We start from the raw sequence: 19,308 nt of genomic DNA on the forward strand, positions 1-19,308 counted from the left end.
GACAGTCGCTGATGTCCCACCACAAGCCTGAGCCGAGGTCTTGATTCCCCATGCATTTCTTTCTAAAACCAAGCTTGGGCCATTATTTATTTACATGAACACACAGGTAACATCTGTACCTAACTCAACCCTGCCACTACTCAGTATGTTACCAAGTTCTGTCAATGAGTATTCCAGAATTTCTGTCTCTCCTCTCCATCCTAACTCAAGTTTGGGTCTTTCCTGGTCTGATGTTGTAACATTACATCATATTTCACTTGATCTTCTATCTGTCTGCTGGCACCGGCTTCAAGCACAAAAATGGAGTAGGACGTAAGGCGCATGGCCTGTGTGGGTCACGGGACCACTCAGCACCCTATGTCACTGTCTAATGTGTCCCTAAGAGCCAGAGAAAATAGGTCTGGTGGTCTGAGGACGTGCATGATGTGAAGGGCAGTGGGCAAGGAGCCACAGCAGCTGCCACTGGCCCTGCATCTGCCAGGCACCAGCTCTGTGGCCCTGGACAGGCTCCCAAGCCTGTGTGCCTCACAAGAAACACAGGATGCTTCCTGCCCTGTTACCTCGTAGGTGGTAAACATCGCATGAGATATCTGCATGGCCATGTTCTTTGTAAACTGGAAAATGCTAAATAAATGTCAAGCACTATTGTTACTAATTGTTTATTTTAATTACTTTTACCAAATCAGGCTAAACCTTGGGTATTAATACTAAAGACAACCATATGAACATGTATTCATTATCCTTCAGTTCTTTTTCTATTATTTCTCCAGTTCTATTTCTATTATTTCTTTTAGTATTTACATAGTCATAAGTACTTTAAATTGGACTTTTGAAGCTGGTGGTAAATCCTAACTACAGCAGAGAAATTTTCCCAGAGGAATTGCTGTGTGCTTATGGGTTTATTCCCATCATAAGGAAAAGCATTCATAATAAAATTATTTGCTATTATGATTTATCCAGCTGTTATTGTAAAAAGAGGCAGTGACCCCTCTGCATTCTTAGAAGCTCCTTAGAGATTTTCTTTGCTTTGATGCTTGGTCTAAATTACTAATTCTTTTAGCAATTTTTAAAGAAGGGTACAAAGTGGAGATGTTTCCAGAGCCCTCGTATATCTGAGAATGCCATTTTGCATCTCAGCCTTTCCCTCTCAAAACTTGTTTTTCACTGTCCTTTGGCTCTTAATGGTGTCATACAACAGCATTTTACAATTACAGCAATTCTGGGATCATTGTAAATTTTTTTTTGTTTTTAAGATTTTATTGGGGAATTGGGGGAGGGGAACAGAAAAGCTGCTGTCGTTTTGTTCTACAGTCTAGTTGTGGAGGACGTTGCTTCACTGGCCCATGTTGGTATTATCATTGCGCTCTTCCTGGGTGAGGCAGTCGGTCACCAGCCTCTGGACAGACACTCACGGCAGCTTGCGGCAGCTCACACTGGCTGCCAGCCACACACGGTAGCTTATGGCAGCCCACTGCAGCAGGGCCTGCAGCCTACGCCATCGCCAGCAACTCATGGCAGCCTAGCTCCAGGTCGAGCTGTTGTTCACCACCTTAGCTGTAGAGGGCAGTGTCATTGGCCCTCATGTGGGATCCGAACCAGGGCCCTGCTGCACAAAGCTGGTGTCCCAAGCCAGCTCTTAACCAACGCGCCACGCCACTCGGCCGGCCCCCATTTTAATTATTTTTAAGTGTTCAGTGGCATCAAATCAAGAACAGTCACACTGATGGACAACCACCAAGGATTCCCTTTTAAATCATTTTTTTCTTCTCATGTCAAGAAAATTTTCTTAAATTCTCTGCATAGCATGTATTCACCCCAGTACCTCCAATGTGGTACCGGCCATGCTGAATGCTGGGAACACAAGAGGACACGAGAATTTGGTTTTTGTTGCTGCTTTTGCTTCAGTCGTTCCTGCTTCCCCTTCAGGAATTCTACAGTGTGGAGGGGGTGGTCCTCTCCCCCCATCCACGCTCCCAGCTTTCCCCACATCCCCCCACCCAGCATCCCTCCATCCTGGGATGATTACCGAGGCTGCCACTTTGCGAAAGTGCAAAAAAGCCATTTTGCACTTTTCTGCTTTGATAATGTTTTAAATCATAGCATTGTATTTCAGTCCTCTGCATTTCTTTCTTTCTTAATCTAAGCATCTTCTTTTTTAGCTTGTCCTATTATTTTATTTCTGCCTGCTCTTTCTCTAGGGCTTTCTTAGATACCGTGTTTTCTCAGATCTCACTGACAATGCCAGAGAGTGTTTCTACCGTGGGCTTTATTTCCTCTACAGTATAATTTTCCAAGTTACGCTCTTCCTCATGGTCTTTCCCTTTCCTTTTCCTGAAGAATGTTTGTGCCTGGGCTCCGTACAGATTTTTCTCCTTGCTCACCCTCAACTGCAAACGGATTGACGAAGACCCAGGGTTTTGTCACTGCTGGTATACTGGGGAGCCGGTGAAAGCACCTTTTCCCATTTACTTGTCACTGGCTGCAGGTTTATATCAATTTCTCCCAGTCCATGTCTCAGAATAGAGTTAGCATTTGTGTAGTTCAAGTTTGCCAGGGAAGATCTTTCCTTACCTTGGCTCAGATTCTGTGAATAAATAGGGTGAAGGACACAAACAGCTACATGTCTCCAGGGTCACTGGTCTTGGGGCCCTTTCTGGTGCCAGCATCACCCCAAGACTTGCCCTCTCTGCCCCAGCTTTGCATTGGGTATGGAGGAGGCACTACTGCCTCGTCTGCTGCTTCCTGCCCCAGGGCTGTCTGCGTTCACAAGTTTCCAGTGTTCACAGGCTGAGAAACCCAGTGAGAGGAGCCGGGAGCGGAATAAGGGGCAGCACGGGCCACGGTGAGTACCGCGGGCGTGGCATGCCAGCGGGCCTGCCTTCTGATTGGCGCTCACTCAGTGTGAGTGCGGGGGGCAATGACAGGTCGGGTCCTCTTGCATCAAGGTGGACCTGACATGGGTGGGTCACTGACATGTCTTCATCCGGTCGCATCTGTCTCTGAGCTTGTAGAAGTTCCTCCAGGTTCTGTGAACAGGTTTCACCTGGGTCCTGGCTTTGGGGCTTCTTCATTTTGCCTTTTTGCACCGTCACTAGTGGGAAGCAGCAAGAGGCTGCTAGCAGATGCTATTTTAAAGTCTATAATTAAATTCTTGACTTTGACAGTGGGAAAAACTCATTAAATCTTTTCTTTCCTATTATTAACACACAGGGATACAGTACGCAATAATGGAAGACAGATGGGTTCAGGACAATACAGACATGGTTTACATCCCAGCTTCCTTATTCCTCAGTTGCTGGCTCTTGGCACATCACTTACTAATTGTACCTCCACTTGTTCTTGGACACTCGTAATCAAGCTAGAGGAGTATGAGTTCAAGTCTGGTCTGTTCTGAGTCCATCTGGGTGCTGCCTGAAAGCTGCAGTCAATGGCAGGGACTTTGGGAACCATACTTCGTTCCTTGGTCATTGTAGCGGACAACCCCAAGTGCATTTTCAAAGCCTAGCATAGTGGTTTGAAGAAATGGTAATCGCTCAAAAGAGCTCTATGTGTAATCTTCCTGAAGACTGCTTCAAACTAAAATAATTTGGCTTTTAATGAAGTGTCTAATTGAACCAATTAACGATCAGCGGAGAGGGGGAAAGTTCAACAGGAGAGTGGCCAGACTAAGGAAGTGTCCAGGCCTTAAATTTAACAACTCTGTGCTCTAGTTTTTACTAGCTCACTGAGTAGATTTCCATATGTTCACAAATCTGCCAAACAGGCTAAAAGCCAGCTTAATTAAAACAAATTATTTATTCCAATTTCCATCCGTTTGAGGTTTTTCAGAAGTTATTACAGAAGTGAACACTGAACTCAGAAACGAGTGTTCACAGCTGGAGCATGTACAACAAAGCTAATATCTACATGACCTCGATTTGAAAGATCCAAGGTGTTTCTGTCATTCAGAATCCATGAGGAAAGTTTCGAAGTCCAAGTCCAAGTCGGAGACGAGGGCACTTACAAAGTCATCAATAGAAGGACGCTTCTGAAGCATACCTGCAAACAGAGAAAACATCAGCCAACACATCCACCCCAGAAAACAGGAGGGACAGACACACATTCTAGTCTCTATGCTAGGAGAACATCTGGCTTTCTGAAATAGGAGCTTGGCTCCATCACCTGACTCTGAGAACATGACAAAAAGTCCTGGGCAGTGTGTGGACCCTGAAGTCATTTAGGATGTCAACGCCTTTTTACTATCTAATCCAAATTTAGCATAGAGATTTAGGCCCAAATATGTTTTCTAAGGGTTTTTATTTTGCAGATACACTATATACTTGGAGTGATGTTTACAAGAATTTTTAAATTATCTTTGAGTTGATTCAGAATTTAATATGTTTGATTACCAAGTTTTATATACTTTAAAAAGCAATCAAGTGTTAATTCTTTTTCAGAAATCTTCTATCAGAGTCAAGTTATTGGCTTTCCTCCAATTTTCCTATCCTGGAGAACTCCTAGCTTTGCAACTTACTAATTGCATAATGCAGAAATCAGTTAAACTCTCCAGTACTCAAATTTTCTCATCTAACACACAAGGTTGCTATAAAGATGAAACAAGAAGAAGCAGTGGAAAGCAATGAGGCACCATGTCTAGCATATATTACTCATTTAATAAAAAGTTGAATTGATTTCCATTTTTCACTCCAAAGAAGTCAAGGATTCAAGCAGTCAACCTTGCTGCCTCAACCTCTATTCTTGGCAGGTAATGTAACTCAAGGGTTAAATGGGGCTCTATACATGGCATGTAATTTGAGGGATGGATCCCGTAAAACTAATTCCAACACTGAGACATTAAAAGATTGCCAGAGCCCTCTATTATCCTCTAAATCTTTAATGTAATTCAATTAACATGTCTTGAGTATTTGCTGTGTGGAAAGGATCAGGCCAGGTCATGATCAGGGAAAGTCAAATAGGCAAAGTCACAACACGAGGGCAAAACGGACACAACCACAAAAGTGAAGTGTGTGGAACTGGGTACCAGATGGGGGAGAAAACTACCCTTGACCCTTACACTTACATAAAAGTTAATGTGAGACGGGCACAGACCTAAGTGTAAAAGCCAAAATTATGAAGTGTTAAAAGGAAGCATAGAATCTCTGTGACTTTTAGGGAGGCAAAGGTTTCTTAGGACACAGAAAATAAAAACCATAAAAAGTTGATGTTTTTTATCAGAATGAAAAACTTCTACTCTTTAAAAGAAACCATTAAACAAATGAATAGGAAAAGACAGAATGGGAGAAAACACTCAACACTACCAGGACTGGTACCCAGAATACATAAAGGACTCTTTCAACTCATCATCAAAGTATTTTTTAAAATTAAAAATGGACAAAAGATTTGAGCAGACCTTTCATAAAAGAAGATGAAACATCATCATCATCCAGGAAAAGAAAACCAAAACCACAATGAGACACTGTGACACACCCACCAGAACAGCTAAATGACAAAGCCTGACACCACCACGTGTAGGCAGAGCTGGGGCAACCCATTGTCACACATCAGTGCTAAAAGGGTGACATGACATAGCGACTTTGGAAAAATGTCTAGCAGTTTCTTCTAAAACTAAGCACACACTTACCCTATAAGCCAGCAATTTTCTCCTAGATATTTACCCAAAGGAAATGAAAGCATGTCAACAAAGAAAAGGATTTTATCTCCCCAAACTGGAAAGAACACAAGTTTCCATTAACCAGATATGGATAAACACATGTAGTATATTCATAAAATGGAATGCCACTCAACAACAAAAGGAACCACCCACCTCCGATACAGGTAATAACATGAATGGATGGACCTCAAACACAATGCACTGAATGCAAGAAGCCTTACACAAGGGAATACATACTGTTTGATTTCATTTATATAAAGTTCAAAAATGGGCCAAATTCAATCTATGGTTGAAAAAAATCACAACAGTGGTTACCTTCGACAGTGGAGATGGCAATGAATTTAGAAGGGACACACGAAAACTTCCTGGTGTGATGTAATGTTACATATATTGATAGTGATTTGTGTTATAAACGTGTAAACATGTGTCAAAATTCATTAAATGGGGCCGGCCAAGTGGTGCGTTTGTTAAGAGTTGGATTGGGATGCCAGCTCCAAGCAGCCGGGCCCCGGTTCAAATCCCATTTGAGGGCCAGTGACGCTGTACCCTCTATAGCTAAGATGGTGAACAACAGCTCGACCTGGAGCTGGGCTGCCGTGAGTCGCAGGTGACGGAGTAAGCTGCAGTGGAGCTGCAGTGGGCTGCCGTAAGCTACCATGAGTGGCCAGCAGCCAACGTGAGCGGCCAGCAGCTAATGTGAGCTGCAGTGAGTGGCCGTCCAATGGCCGGCGAGCGACTGCCTCATCCGGGAAGAGTGCAATGATAATACCAACATGGGCCAGTGAAGCAACGTCCTCCACAACTAGACTGAAGAACAAAATTACAGCAACTTGTCTGTTTCCCTTCCCCGATTCCTCCAACGTTGTTCCCCTCCCCCAATTCCCCAATAAAATCTTTTAAAAAAACAACTCATTAAATGGTATATTAAAAATGTGCATATTTCACCATATATAAATTTTCACTAAAAAAGAAAACAACTATTGAACTCTAGTTCATGCTATGCCTGCAAAAGTGCCTAGGGGCAAAATGTACTGATGTCTGTAACTTGATTTGAAAGAATATGCATATTACATATATAGGATAGATTGATGGGTGGATGAAAGGATGGACAGCTGGACGCATGATAAAGCAAATATAGCAAAATGTTAATTGTAGAATCGAAATGGCAAGTACATGAGTGCTTACTGTACTATTCACTCAACTTTTTTGAATGTTTGAAAATGTTCAATATACCATGTCTGGACAAAAGAAAATTGGATGTTAAGAGCACACGAAGCGCTGCGGGTGGGAGAACAGAGGAAGAAAGGTGAATTCCGATGGAGAGGTTCAGAAGGCTTTGTGGAAGGTGGGGATCCGAGTAGAAACTTGAAACACGGGGACGATTTAAGTCCGTATTAGGGTCTTTCACGTGGTGAGGACGACATAAGAAAGGCAGAAAGGTGGAAATGCAGAATGTATGTTGACCACTAAGTGGTCCTCGTGGAGCTGGCGTATGGGTGGGGGAGACTCTGGGAGAGACACAAAGTGAGGAGATTGTGACTCGGAGCCAGAGTGACCAGGGATGGGAAGGGAAACTGAGCTTGTCACGTTTAGCTTCTGGGTGGGGGGCTGAGGGGTGGGGCACCCACGTGCAGGCATCCAGGCTTCAGTCAGCAGTGAGAACACACAGTTCAGGGGGCCAGGCCCAGGACCGGTCACATGGATGTGGTCATTCCCACCAGAGAGAGTGACTGTGTAGAAGCAGCCCAAGGACTGCTTTGTATGGGGGACAGAAAAACAGTAGCTCCAAACACATATTTGTAAGCCACTAACTAGATCTGGAGTAGTTAAGAACAATAAGATTGTAATATATTCATCCTCATTCAAGTTCAAATTCTAATACCTCCATCTCAGGAACTAGCTGAGAAATAAGGAGCAGCTACCAGAGGAGAATTTTGTTGCTATGTCTTTATTTGCAAAACTAAAGTTCAAATCACAGCTTTCTTTTTATAGTAAAATGATCTCCATGGATGAAAGAAGGCATCTCCTCTGGCCCAGCTGTGTTAATTACAGAAATGCAGTCCCTGCTGATTGCTCAAGTCGTGCATTTCACATCGAATTTTCTAGATGTAGGTTATTACTTAGGTAGATGCATTCTGATGAATACATCAGGTTTCAGGCATTTCCTTTGTGTCCCGTTTCTTAACACAGAGAACAGTTGTAGGGAAAACCTTTAAACATGGCTTTCAATCACGGGTTAATCTATGACACCATTTTATCCCTTTTAGTACGTGAAACATTCTATAATTAAATGACTGGCTGTTTATAATTAAATGACTAGAACTGTCCGGAGGTAAAACCCACTTATTCAGAGCAAACCTATTTAGTTAAGCATGGCCCTCCTGTCCCTTTGAAGTGGTTCATTTCCACTCGACAAGCTGCCAATGTAAATGTGACCTTGCCCTGTCCTTCTCAGCAGACAGACCCAACGAGCACACATCCTTCTCCAGTTCCCCATCTTCAATCATTCCTGCATCTCAGAGAATGGCAATTGTGGCAACAACCAGAGAAAAACATACACTCGTGGTATTTTTAAGTAAAACCTGGTCAAAGCTAAATGGTTCGGTAATTTTGTATGTTATGTGATTGCTAAAGATGAAGGTTGAAAAAGGAGGATGTCAGGACCCGAAAAGATCAAGAACAGTTACTGGGGCAAGAATGCACTTGGTATATTGTTAGGGCATCCTCGCTTTAATTAGATTTAAATGTTTTGCAAGTGTCAACATGAACTAACTTCTACACCGAATTAAAAGAAAAACAATGATTTCAGGCAGTTCCACAAATAAGGAAAATTGAAGTTAGCTTTTATATGTGTGTAGAGTCAAAAAAATTCCAAGAACTCTTTGATTTTTTAAAAAAAGCTGACAAAAATGTCTCCTTTGTCTTCAAGTCTTAATCTTAAAAGGGTGATGACTAGACTTGCAATTTCTTAGGAGCCCCTGGGAAAATGGTTGGAGCTGTTTAAGTCCATAAGTGGGTGGAGTTTACAAACATATTTCACCGTGGAAATCACCTAAATTAGGCGGGTATTTGGGTTGATTTTGCCAAAAGGACTGAAACAAACTGCAGTTTTACAACTCAAAAAAGTGTTGACAGTAATGCGAGAAAGACAAAACTGCATTAAGGCACACTGCACATATTAGTTCCTTACAAAGGAAAGGAGGCAGTTGGGTTTCATCTACCTGTCCTACTCAGGGGATAGAGAATATATAATGAGTAGTTAAAGAATGATGGTTTAATTTATTTTTCTCCTCATTTTACCTGAGAGGCAAATGGGCTAATAAAAGTTGGTACAAGCCAGAACAGTTTCACCGACCGCTCTGCTCAAACTAGCATGTTTCATAAACTTGAAGTACCAGGGCAATTATTCCGGGCCTGACGAAGATAAATTATGATATCAAAAGGATTCCAAGGCTTATTTTTGAGGCAGCGAGGGCTTCCAAATTGTACTACACTATTCTCTCTAGTGCTGTTGACAAAGAGCTGGAAATATTGTGAGCATAAAGGCACCAGGGACCTGACCCTCAGACAGCTGGTCTAGAAAGGGTTTATTGGAAAGACTGCAATTGTTACAAACAACAAAGTGATAATGGCAGCTATCTGTTGAGCCTTTACTGAGTGCCAGGCACAGTGCTAAGAGTATTGACTCATCTGATCCTCAAAACGCACTGTGAGGAACCTATATTAGAAATAAGAAAACGGAGCAAGGAGAGGTCACACAACCACGTAGTTTCTTTGTTGAACCCTGGCAGTCTGGTTCCAGAGCCCATGCTCTTACAGCATGGTGACACATTGCCTCATGCCCTGGAATTCTGTAAAATAATAATGTTCTTAGAAGGTCCATATTTAAACTCCAGCATCCCGGATGTGACAAAAACCAAATGTGTGGAGAAATACAAAAAACAAAAAAAGCCTGACAGCTGCCACCCATGGCTATAAGAACTCAACTCACGAACTGTCCCTTACTGCCTTGAAGACAGAGCCACCATGACCACTGCTCGGGGGCAATTTGGTTTCTGTCCTGTGGAGTACACTTGATGAGCAGTCGTTGCTACATAACTGCCTAACTGGGGTAGGAAGCAGGGGACTGGGACAGGCACGCTGTCAGACAAAAGCTCTTCCTCTCAGGGCACAATACTGGCCACGCTTGGTTGCTGCGGGAGTTCTGTTCTAGGCATAACACTGAGAGAAAACAGTGCCTAAGAGGTTTGTACTTAAGGATGTTTCCTGGGTGGGCTCCAAGTATCTGTGGTAACCCTTTGCAAACAGAAGCCCTTACATGTTGAAGGGACTCCTAACTATGCATATTTCTATGCTTTCACCAAGAAAAAATTCTGTCAGCCCCAGGATGACTTCAATACGTGTACAAAGCTGCAAGTTCACACCCTGTTATTTTGTAATATGTAATACAGAATCTAACCAGAGCACCGTTTAAAAATCAACATGCTCTTGGCATGAACTCTTTAACCCCTTGAGTGCCCATTTACATGTACAACTAATACGATTATTTGAAAACATGATTGAGAACTGGTTGCAGTTTGATTACGCCTCTAAGCCAACCTGGCAAAGATGGAATCTTGTTCTGGCCCCCGAAGTGCCTGGGGTGAAATGGCCTCTATATAGTTTAATTTTGAGAAGACAGGGGATTATCGGGGCAATTAAAAACATTAGAATTATTCTAAGCCTTGGAGGAGTAGAATAGTTACATCTCCTATTGCTCAACACCAGCCAAGGGCGCCCAAATAAAACTGTGGTTGTGTTTGATCAAAGTTTAGTGAAAGCAAAGGAGGGTGAATTGAAGTAACTATTCATAGAGCTTTGTAAGGGTTTTCATATTCGGTCATTCATTCACTCACTCATTTGTTCCATCTGCACCTGAGTACCTAATATGAACACGGCAGGCAAAAAGATTACCTGTGATTTATTAGGATGATACTATGTATAAAAATCACTAAGAATCTATCTTAGAGAAACGTATGCTCTCGTGGCTCTAAAACCCTCGTTCCCAGACTAACAACCTGGAATCACTTGGGAACCTGCTAGAAATACACATTGTTGGTCCCCACCCCAGACACTAACGTGTCAGTAACTGGGCATGGGGCTCAAGCCCTCCTGGTGAGTCTGATACCTCCTGACGTGTGGGAACCGCCGCCCAGATGGACCCGGGGAAACCATGATTCACTTGTTAAGTGAGACAAAGTTCTTCTCAACTGGGAACTATAACTTCAAAAATACTGAGCAAGAAAGATGTATTGATTTTCTATTTCGCTAAACTAAAAAATACTTGTTTTTTGAAACAAAAGTAGGGTTTGTTTAGGGCACTGTTCAAAGTTATGACTCCCAAGCCCCAAGAGAGATGACACCACTGTCTGGAAAAGCACCTAAAAGGATCAAGTGGATTTGGCATAAAAATAGCCCTAAAGTCCGGGGGAGGAGGAGGTCAGAAAGGGAGCTGACAGCTGTGAGAGGACAGGGTGGACCTGTGACTGCGGGCTTGTGCGAGAAGTCTCCCACCTGGGAGGTGAGCTTTGGCAGTCAGCAGCAGTAGTTTTATTTTAAAAAAGGAGCAGAGTCTAGTTTGATTACTAGTCCCGCAGGGAAACAGTGCTTTCTGTGTATCAATTATTGACTCTTTCTTGAGGAAAGCTCAGAAGCACCTCTCAGAAACTTCTTTCACGTAGCCCTTCCGGCTGTTCTGAGCTCTAGGCCTAGAATGAAACCTCAGTGGAGTGGGAGCCCAGCCCAGGAGAGCGCCTTCTCCAGGCAGGAGGCCAGGAAGTCCGCACAGGCACTGGTGCTCTAGCAGGAAATGTCCTGACTTCCGAGAAAATGGGTCTTCCTGGGGTGATTCCTAACAGAAAAGGGGGATGGCTGGATGTGCTAAAGTATGGACTCCCCACAGAACTGGCACATCCTCCCTTTAGGGGTTCTGAAACAGATGCCCGCCTGGCTTCCAAGCTCCCCCCAACCCTACAGTAAGCAGGACTGTACCCATGCCTCACTCCATCTGAGACCGAGTCTGCTCGTGTGCTAAAGAAAAAGAAAATGGACAAGTACCCGCGTGCCCAGCACTGTGTGCCAGACACACTGGGCACACGGATCTGAGCGAGACATAATTTCTGTTCTTGAGAAGTTCATTATTTGAGGGGGAAAAAACATGGAAATACTTGTTTCTGTAAAATAACTGTATTTAAGGCACAGATATGGTGCAAATAAAGTAGGGGGGGTGACTGATTAACTGCCGGGGGAAGGGACCTCAGGGGACCTTGCTGTCAGGAGGCAGAGTCTGTGAGTGAGAAGTGTGTGGCGCTGCTGAGCCGGCAGGCTGGGGGCTGCACTCTGACCACGGCTGGAACCGCAGAGACAGATGAGAGGAGAGACCAAGTGGCTACTGCTTATTTGCCAGCCAGCACCCAAAGTTAACCCTGGTCAGAGGGTTAACTTTACTTTAGGGTGGCAGTTCTCAACTGAGGGCAATTTTGCCCACTCCTCCTTATCCCCAGGGGACCTGTGGCAATGTATGAAGAAATTTTGGCTGTCACACAGGGGCAGTGCTTCTGAGGCCGAGGAAGCTGCGAACCGTCTCATGTGCACAGGCACAAACCTCGTGAGGTATGCACCCCTGCGGGTTGCCAGTTAGTGTGGCCTGCTGGGGCAGCTGGCCAGTGGCCTCCCGACCCTCGCCTTGCCCAGCTGGGCCAGCCAGGTGCATTCTTCCTGCAATTTGCATCTGGAGCGGAATGACAAACAGGTGTGAAGGTGACAGGAGCTCATCCATCCTGTTACCAGCACCCTCAGAGACACCTCTGTTCCTTCTATGGAGAAAGTGGGCCCTGTTTCCATTTCCTCCTTTGCTTCTGTGGCCTCCTCCATACTGTTCCCCAGATTTCCTTTTCTGGTTTGGTAAGCCAGAGTTGCTTCTGCTTCTTTCAAGGAGATTCCCAGTTGAAAAAAAAGCAGTTCACACATCATTAAAAAGGATTTAGTGATGCCTGGAGGACACTGATCATTTTGCTTAAGGAACAACGTTCTAGACCCAGGGTTTGGACAGAAGCAGGTATTTTTTTTTTGTTTAAATGACTTGTCTTTCTTCAGATTCATCCAGTCCGGGTGATACACAGGCAAGCTTTAAAGTCTGACTTCCTCCATCCACGTTTCCTGGGGAAAGGGCAGTGCTCCTGGCCAAACAGGGGAATGGGGTGTTTCAGTGCCAAGCAGCCTGGCCCGCTGTGGCAGTGAGTGTGAGGGGGGCCTGGGAAGAGGCTGGGTGGGACCGCCTCAGTTGTTTGTGGGTACGCCTGAAACATGTTCTTTCCTGTGAAACCAGGGAAGTGAACACCTTTCTTCTGTCTGTGGGTTTCAAAGGAGCAATGGAGGCTCATGGGTTGGGTGTGTGTCCAAGGCTCTCCAGGGGAGACAAGGCCTGGGCACTCCAGCTGGGGTCCAGGCAGCTATATTCCCAACACCAGGACTGGCCAGGCGTTCAGAGACCAAGACGGCCAGGGACAAATAACTCATCAGATCTCTTAAAATCAAAGCTCAAAGCCAATCATACTCTTAACATTTCAGACACAGCCTGGTACTTGGTTTAAATTATGTCAGTCAGGTTTATATTTAAGGTCTCCAGGTATCACTGATTTAGGGAGCAGTCTGGCGGACCAAGAAGAACTTAGTCTCCAAAAAGGAAATGTCCTGGGGGCCCCTTACCAGGACCACCGACGGAGCTGTGACAACCCGCAGGGTAACCCCCATATGATTGGATAAATAGCCTTAGGGCACCGTATGAGTTTGGACTTTCGGTTGAATGGAGCATTATCTGGCTCAGCACTGCAGTTTATAACTTAAAATTTCAGTCTAATTCTCCTCTTCTGACCATACAAAAGTTTTCCTTTGAAAGGCTGTCAAGGAGGAATAGACAGGAAAGATAAATCCTTCCTCTTCTAAACACAACTTCAGATGCTGCTAAAGAAGGCCTGATAGCCTGATGCATAGACTAAGGGTGTGGTGAGTGATTACCCCAAGTTAACCAGCTGGTGAAGGGACCTCACACGGGTCACTTAACTTCCTAAACCTCATGTCTCAGAAGCAATCTGAGTAAAGGTAAAATGTGAGGGCAGTGTAACGTTTGAAGCTCATAAAATTGGCATAGTCTTCTACTTTGCTAGATCATTATAAAGATTAAATAAAATAGTGCATCTAACACAGAGAAAATGCTCTGTAACTGGTAACATAACAATCAGATCCAAAGGTTTATGTAAAGCAACTTCCCAGTTCAAGAGTTGAAGGATGAGGTTGACTTTTTTTTTTTTGACAAGTTGAATTCCAAAACATTGGTCTATGATTAAGTATTTAGAATATTAGCATCAAGCTCATAATCACAATTGCCCAACTAATGAATCATTGCTTGTTTTACTTTTTTTCCACTTTTTGCCATCTGCTTTTTATGGGATAACCGTTTATCTACTAAAAGAAAGAAACGAAAGATTAAAGTCAATCCATTTTCCTACCTGTTAGCAGCTGTGATAAAAGGTTTGTCTAGAAGAGATCACTGGGATGGTGGGAAAGTTCTAGAAATGGGTAGTAGTGATGGTTACACAAGATTGCGAATACACAAAATTGTGAATGTCACTGAACTGTACACTTTAAAAATGGTTAAAATGGTAAATTTTAGTTATATATACTTGGACACATTTTTTTTTAAAGAGACCAAAAGTACTAGGACCGAGCCTTTGATTCACCCAGATGTTCATCTGTGTATGCCACCCCCACCTCTGCTACGAAACAACAATAACTGGGACACACCGAAAAGCAGACTTTCTATACAGATTTGGGAATGCGTGAAAAGGGAAGTCTGTGTGTTCCCAACACCATTATCAGTTCTAAAAATCCATCAGAACAGTTCATGCTATTTTTTTAAGCTGCAATAATTCCATGTGCCAAACTCAGCCCAGACTGATTAAGTATTAGCGTATAAAGGCTGGTCTGGCAGTTTGAAAAGTCTAAAGTGAACTTTATGAGATCAGAACTCTCATTCCAGGTCCCTCTCTCCCAAGCCTAGGGCAACGGTATGGCTCACCTTTCCTGCTTTGAAGTTCTCTCCACCGGGCTGTGGTTACCTACCCCTTTTGCTAAAGGTGGAGTCTCTTGCACTATCTGCAATCAGTTTCTGGGAAAATGAGGATAGCAGCCAGAAAGTGAAATTCTTTCCTCCTCCGAACTGAAAAAACTCTGCTGCCCCTTAGGTGGGTTACTATCTGCTGTTGTCTAGATAGGAGGTTCTATTTCTGGGGTTCCCAACTGGTCTGAAGCAGAGTGTCCGAACTGCCTGCTGGATGAAGCCGGTCCAAGTAGAGCCCCATGTCTGAGCTCTGTTTACAAATTAGTTTATTTTAATTTCATAGCAGATTGAATAATTCCACTTACCATTACATTTCTGGGTTACAAAACATTTTGCCTTTTGAAGTTCACTGTCTTCCTTAAACAAACACACCCACACATTAAACATGTACACACCCTCTTAAAAATTCAGTGCATTTACAAAAGGGAGGTCTTAGTCTTGGGAACGCAGGTGCTCTCTTCCATTTATTTTTTCCAGAAAGCTCTCAGCTCTTTCAGAGGCTACGCTGAGTAAATATCCAAACAAGCCAAAGATTAGGGATTGTATTTGCTTGGCTATTATTCTGGGTTGCCATTTACCTCTATTACTGAAACTATGTCGTAATCCTAGAGCCACTAAATTCTAAGCCTGATTCCATGGCATGCTTTCCATATTACGCTGTGCAAGAAAAGGTTTTTGCCAAGAGTGTGTTGTAAAGTAAAAAACTTGTTCTGCATCCGAGAGTTCTCATTCAACAAGTCGTATTTTGCCATAAAACCCCTTTCATGTATGTAAGGCAACTGAGGCCTGTTCAATACTAGTCAGCATGTACCACCTTTCAGATCTGTCCCCATGATATATTGCTCTGTGAACTCAACAATATTTTCTTTGAGCATCAGTGTATTCATGGCAAGGCAACCCAGTCACCAAAAATTATAAAAGAACAAGGGGGAAAATGTAGGGGAAGATGTGTACAACTATTTCCAAAGCAAAAGCTGCCTGGACAACCTGAAAAAGAGTTTAAGAGATGACCCACCAGGCCATTACAAGACGAGTCCCAGGTACCTGAATCTGAACCTAGTTCTACCACTTGCTACTGTGTGGCCCTGTAAGTTACACCCTTTAGATTGTTGAGAGGATTAAATAAGGTGATACATGCAACTTGCTTTGCAGAGACCTGCACATTAAAGGCTTCCATCAGTAGTTACTGTCACCATTCTCATGATATTATTATTGATACTATTGTCACTTGCTCCTGTTCATTCAACTAGAAATAGAAAACTAGTGGAGATTAGTCTTACTGGCTAATATCCAACCAACTATTATTTATCTTATGAAAATCGGTACACAAGGCTACTACAGCATTTTAATAAAATTCTTATCCTAAAGTGAAAAAAGCATGTGCGTGAAAAAAGGCAAAAATGAAGGTAGTGCTGAAATTTCAATTATTTTGAGTATGTGTTTTAAGATTTTAAGAAATTTTTTTTTTTAAAGATTTTATTGGGGAATTGGAGGAGGGGAACAGACAAGTTGCTGTCCTTTCGTTCTTCAGTCTAGTTGTGGAGGATGTTGCTTCACTGGCCCATGTTGGCATTATCATTGCCCTCTTCCCTGGTTAGGCAGTTGCTCGCAGGCCATTGGACAGCCGCTCACAGCGGCTCACGGCAGCTCACGAAAGCTGCTGGCCAGCCCCACTGCAGCCTATGCTGACAGCAGCCCAGCTCCAGGTTGAGCTGTTGTTCACCATCTTAGCTGTAGAGGGCAATGTCACTGACAGTAATGTGGGATCCGAGCCGGGGCCCTGCTGCTCAGAGCCGGCACTCTCAAGCCAACTCTTAACCAACGAGCCACATAGCCGGCCCGAAAACCTGCCCCTTTTCTAATAAGCACCACATTTTTATGGAACAAGAAATATTTGATCTTTTAAGTATATTTTGATATTTACATGTTAACTCATTTAACAAGTATTTATTGACTGCCTACATACTGAACCCTATTGGGGTCCTGGTGGTAGAGCAGTGGACAAACAATTTCCTGCCTCTCATACAGCTTATACTTTACTGGGGAGCGTAAGCCATAAACCAGTAAATAAAATATTATATTATGTCAGGAAGTAAACATGTGCTATGAAGAAAAAACAGTAAGAGGGCAGAGAGTGACGGAGAAGCTGTCTCTGACAAGAGGGAAAAAAACATAATGTATATTTATAAACTTTGCAGCAACCTATCAAAATTCATCTGAGTGACTTACTTCTAAATGCACAGTTTTGCTTACTAGTAGTTTTAAATCATCTTATCTTTTAATATTTTATATGTCTGTGTCACTTATAAACATAAAATGCACTCTGGGTGTGCAATCAGAAGCCACGATTACCATGCGTGTCCCTGGGGCACGTGTGGCATTCACCTACTCAGCCCCCCACACGTGGGTCAGGGAGGGGACAGGGAGCTGGCTAAGTCAGGCAGAGCCTGTGGTGTGTTAACGCTTACCTCACTTAATTAAGAAATAAAGGGCAGAGAGACATAGTTTAAAGAATAAGCTCAGGAATAACCGTAAAGCCCATGTGCATATTCTGTCCTCACTCAGGACAGGGCCTGCCAGCTTTGCCACTCCATGGCAACACTGAGGGGTTAATCAGACTGTGGGATTAAATGTTAACTGCATGTTCTAAATCTGAAAGTGGTAAAGACAACTAAATTTTAGTGCTGTAAAACAATGTACAGTGCCTTTTCTAAGTTACTGTGCATCCATTTTGACAATAGGGAAAATCAACCAAGTCAAGGGAGCCAAAGTGTTGCCTCCCTGAAGCTGCCTTTTTGGGATATTAATTTTAAGCTGTTTATTAAGAAACAAGATTCAGAAAGAACCTTGACCCTCTTCCCCATTTCCTGCCCAAGAGGTTCAGAAAGGCCTGCTTGGGAAGGAACGCTTAGGATGTTGGCCATAGCTGCCTAATTTGAATTAAGTATGGTATATACGAAAGCTTCAGGCAGGGCCTGTTAGCAAGGTACCCCGTGTCCCACTGTTTCTGGGTTGCCCAGCAAGAATTTGCCTGCTGTGTGTGTTCCACTCTTTCTTAAGTACCTGTAAATCATCCACTCTCACTTCTAAAATCTCAGACCCAATTTTCCTCCTCTTCTCCTTTGTTCAAAATGTCATATATACCCAAGTTGCCTATCTTTGGAATATTCATGCTGATGTGAATTCCCCATGCGCACGTTATTAAAAATTTTATTTTTTTCCTGTTAATCTGTCTCTGTTAATTTCGTTATTAGCCCAGCTAGAAGAACTTAGCAGGTGGGAGGGAAAGCATTTTTCAGCCCCCACACCAGCTGCTATTGCACAGAAACCATGTGTGCAGCTTTCTTACTTTAAATGTCGGCTGTTCTTTTGCTGACGGCTCTAGAGATCCCTGACTTCCATCATGTTTGTATGGTACAAGTAACACCAACAGTAACTCTGCACGCTAAGCACGTGTGGCCTATTATGTTAGTTATCAGGTTATTAAAAAAATAAAAGCACCAATGTTCATTACCTAAAGATACTGTGTGCACAAGACATTAGTTTTTAAAAGGAGATTTGCCTGCCTTACAAACACTGTCAATGCTTTCTCATTGTCCTCAGAATAAAAGCTAGAAACCTTTTACAGCATCCACAAGGCTGTGCACGATCTGCTGCCCTTTCACCCGTGCAGCCTCATTTAGCGTCACAGGAACTCTCCTCCAATCATACCAGTGTGCCTTGGTGCTCTCCCCACAGAAGTGACAGTGGCACTGGGAATGGCTGCCAGGAAGCAGGGAAATGTGGCAACTGGAGTTATGGTGGGCTGTGAACCAGGAGTGTGAGTGTCATTACTGAAAACCTTACAAAAGGTTTTAAGGCTTTTTTGTCTTTATACTTTCAATTCTAAGAAAGGTTTATATTTGCTGAAAACCTGTGAAGATAGTACAGAGAGAGTCCCATATACTCCACACTCAGTTGGTCCATTTCCTCTATTATCTTACATTGTTAGTATGGCACACGCATCACAGCTAATTAACCAGCATTGACATAGCGTTATTAAGTAGAGTCATACTTTACTTAGATTTCCTTAGTTTTTAGCTAATGTCCCTTTTCTGTGCCATGGTCCCACTCAGGATATCACACTGCATGTACTTGTCACGTCTCCTCAGGCTCCTCTAGGCTGTGTCAGTGTCCCCAGTTCCCTTGTGTTTGATGACCTGGACAGTTTTGAGAAGTACCGGTCAGGTTCTTGTACGATGCCGCTCAATTTGGGCTTGTTTGATCGTTTTCTCATGATTGGCCTGAGGTTATGGGTTTGGGAAGTGTGTCCTTCCTGTCACACTATTTCGGGGACACCTATTATCAATGTGACCTATTGCTGTTGATGTTGACCTTGAACACCTGGCTGAGGTCGAGTTTGTCAGTGTCTCCACTCTCAAGTTACTCTGACTTTTCCCCCTTTCCACACTGTCCTCTTTGGAACGCAGTCACTCTGTGCGGCCCACACTTCAGGGGTGGG

General features: G+C 43.4%; 1 protein-coding gene across 1 annotated transcript in view; it reads right to left on the reverse strand.

Annotated features, from left to right (window-relative positions):
• Nucleotides 1–3,776: 3,776 nt before the first annotated feature.
• The window catches only part of MIPEP (mitochondrial intermediate peptidase), a 207,202-nt gene continuing 191,670 nt past the window's right edge, over nucleotides 3,777–19,308 (reverse strand). The window contains 1 exon segment of the mRNA XM_019651433.1: nucleotides 3,777–4,038. Within this exon segment, the coding sequence (XP_019506978.1) occupies nucleotides 3,941–4,038 (98 nt within the window). The 3' untranslated portion in view covers nucleotides 3,777–3,940.

The sequence above is a fragment of the Hipposideros armiger genome, unplaced genomic scaffold, assembly GCF_001890085.2.
Source record: "Hipposideros armiger isolate ML-2016 unplaced genomic scaffold, ASM189008v1 scaffold_160, whole genome shotgun sequence".
Taxonomy (NCBI): domain Eukaryota; kingdom Metazoa; phylum Chordata; class Mammalia; order Chiroptera; family Hipposideridae; genus Hipposideros; species Hipposideros armiger.